At 42.7% G+C, this 1,399-nt stretch overlaps 1 protein-coding gene across 1 annotated transcript in view; it reads right to left on the bottom strand.

Moving 5' to 3' along the window:
* Positions 1–849: 849 nt before the first annotated feature.
* The window catches only part of LOC104965311 (potassium/sodium hyperpolarization-activated cyclic nucleotide-gated channel 2-like), a 22,540-nt gene continuing 21,990 nt past the window's right edge, over positions 850–1,399 (bottom strand). Inside the window, exon 3 of the mRNA XM_010794269.1 lies at positions 850–903. Coding sequence (XP_010792571.1) covers positions 850–903 — 54 coding nt within the window. The remainder of the gene's footprint in view (positions 904–1,399) is intronic.

The following is a 1,399-nucleotide window of genomic DNA, read 5'->3' on the forward strand; positions in this document are numbered from 1 at the left end:
GTCGTGTGTCGTCGTCGTGTGTGTGTGTGTGTGTGTGTGTGTGTGTGTGTGTGTGTGTGTGTGTGTGTGTGTGTGTGTGTGTGTGTGTGTGTGTGTGTGTGTGTGTGTGTGTGTGTGTGTGTGTGTGTGTGTGTGTGTGTGTGTGTGTGTGTGTGTGTGTGTGTGTGTGTGTGTGTGTGTCTTGCAGGGTCGATGGTTGGGGCTGAATGCTGTCGGAGGAGGGTGAGACAGGGAGGCACAAGTCATAGCTTAGGGACAGATAGACATTGGACAGCGATTGATTAGTTGTCCGGAACTTCGTCTGGTCCATTAACACATAAGTGGTTTAGGGAAGGAGGTTGAGTGCAGTGTATCAGCTGATTCTGTCACTGTCAGTTACACAGCTGACACAATCTGCATGATGTCCCGTTTTAAACGAGCAAACATCTTGGCAAAATCTCGGCAAAATCTCCCGTTTTGGACTTTTTGTGCAAGAAAACTGCCAACTTTAATACAAATTAGGCAAAGGAGTTTTTGATTGATGACCATGCAGCTTTTAAATTATGTAACGTCGATGAAAAGGGGTCCCGTAGTAATTGTATTAACTCAAAGAAGACCATGTAATCATTCACTCTCTGTGAAAACTTGAAAATAACCAAAAATGGAGTAACAAGATTTTCACCTGACATCAATGTTTATTCTTCAAAGGGGATTTGCTATTTCTATCCTCCCAGACTATTTGCTGCTGCCTCATATGTAGCGTATGTGTAGAGAGAGGTTTTTTTTAAAAGAGGAATCAGCTGGGAATTAGATAAGGAAGCTTTGAGACGTGTCTTTTGAGGGGAGCGAATAAAGAAGAACAACTGTGACTCACGCGCTCATGCTGGGAGAACTATTTTCACGACATCTCCCCGTGTCGCCCATCTGAACACAGGGAGAAAACGGCAGTGTGAGAGCATCAGAGGAAAGAGCAATAAAGGGCAGTTAAAGGAATATGACTGCTGGCATTGTGCCCAAAAGCTAGTCTATTCAGAAATTAGCTCAATAGAAAAAGTGGGAAAGCATCTGTCTTTTGATCCTGCAAGGTATCATTGTTTTTATTTGGATAACTTGCTTTAGTATAAATCATTTCCTTTGTTTTAACTGATTTAGGCCAGGGCTACCTAGTTGTAAGAATTAGACTGTCTATTTTGGGTTAAAACAAAGGAGAATTAATATAAATGTATAATGTCTGGCAGAAGCTATTGGTGTTTTCCTGTCCTGTTTCTGGCCTTGCAGTGTTGTTAAGCAGACAGCAGGTTTTTTAAGTTGCTTCAGCTTCAGTACCCCCCTCCCACCCCATTGCAAAGCTTTAGATGAGCTCCACATGTTACCTCTGTCTCATTTCCCAAATCACGGTTGTTTCGGTCAAAGCAGCATT

Source organism: Notothenia coriiceps, unplaced genomic scaffold (assembly GCF_000735185.1).
Source record: "Notothenia coriiceps isolate Sejong01 unplaced genomic scaffold, NC01 NC01_scaffold00037244, whole genome shotgun sequence".
Classification (NCBI taxonomy): Eukaryota; Metazoa; Chordata; class Actinopteri; order Perciformes; family Nototheniidae; genus Notothenia; species Notothenia coriiceps.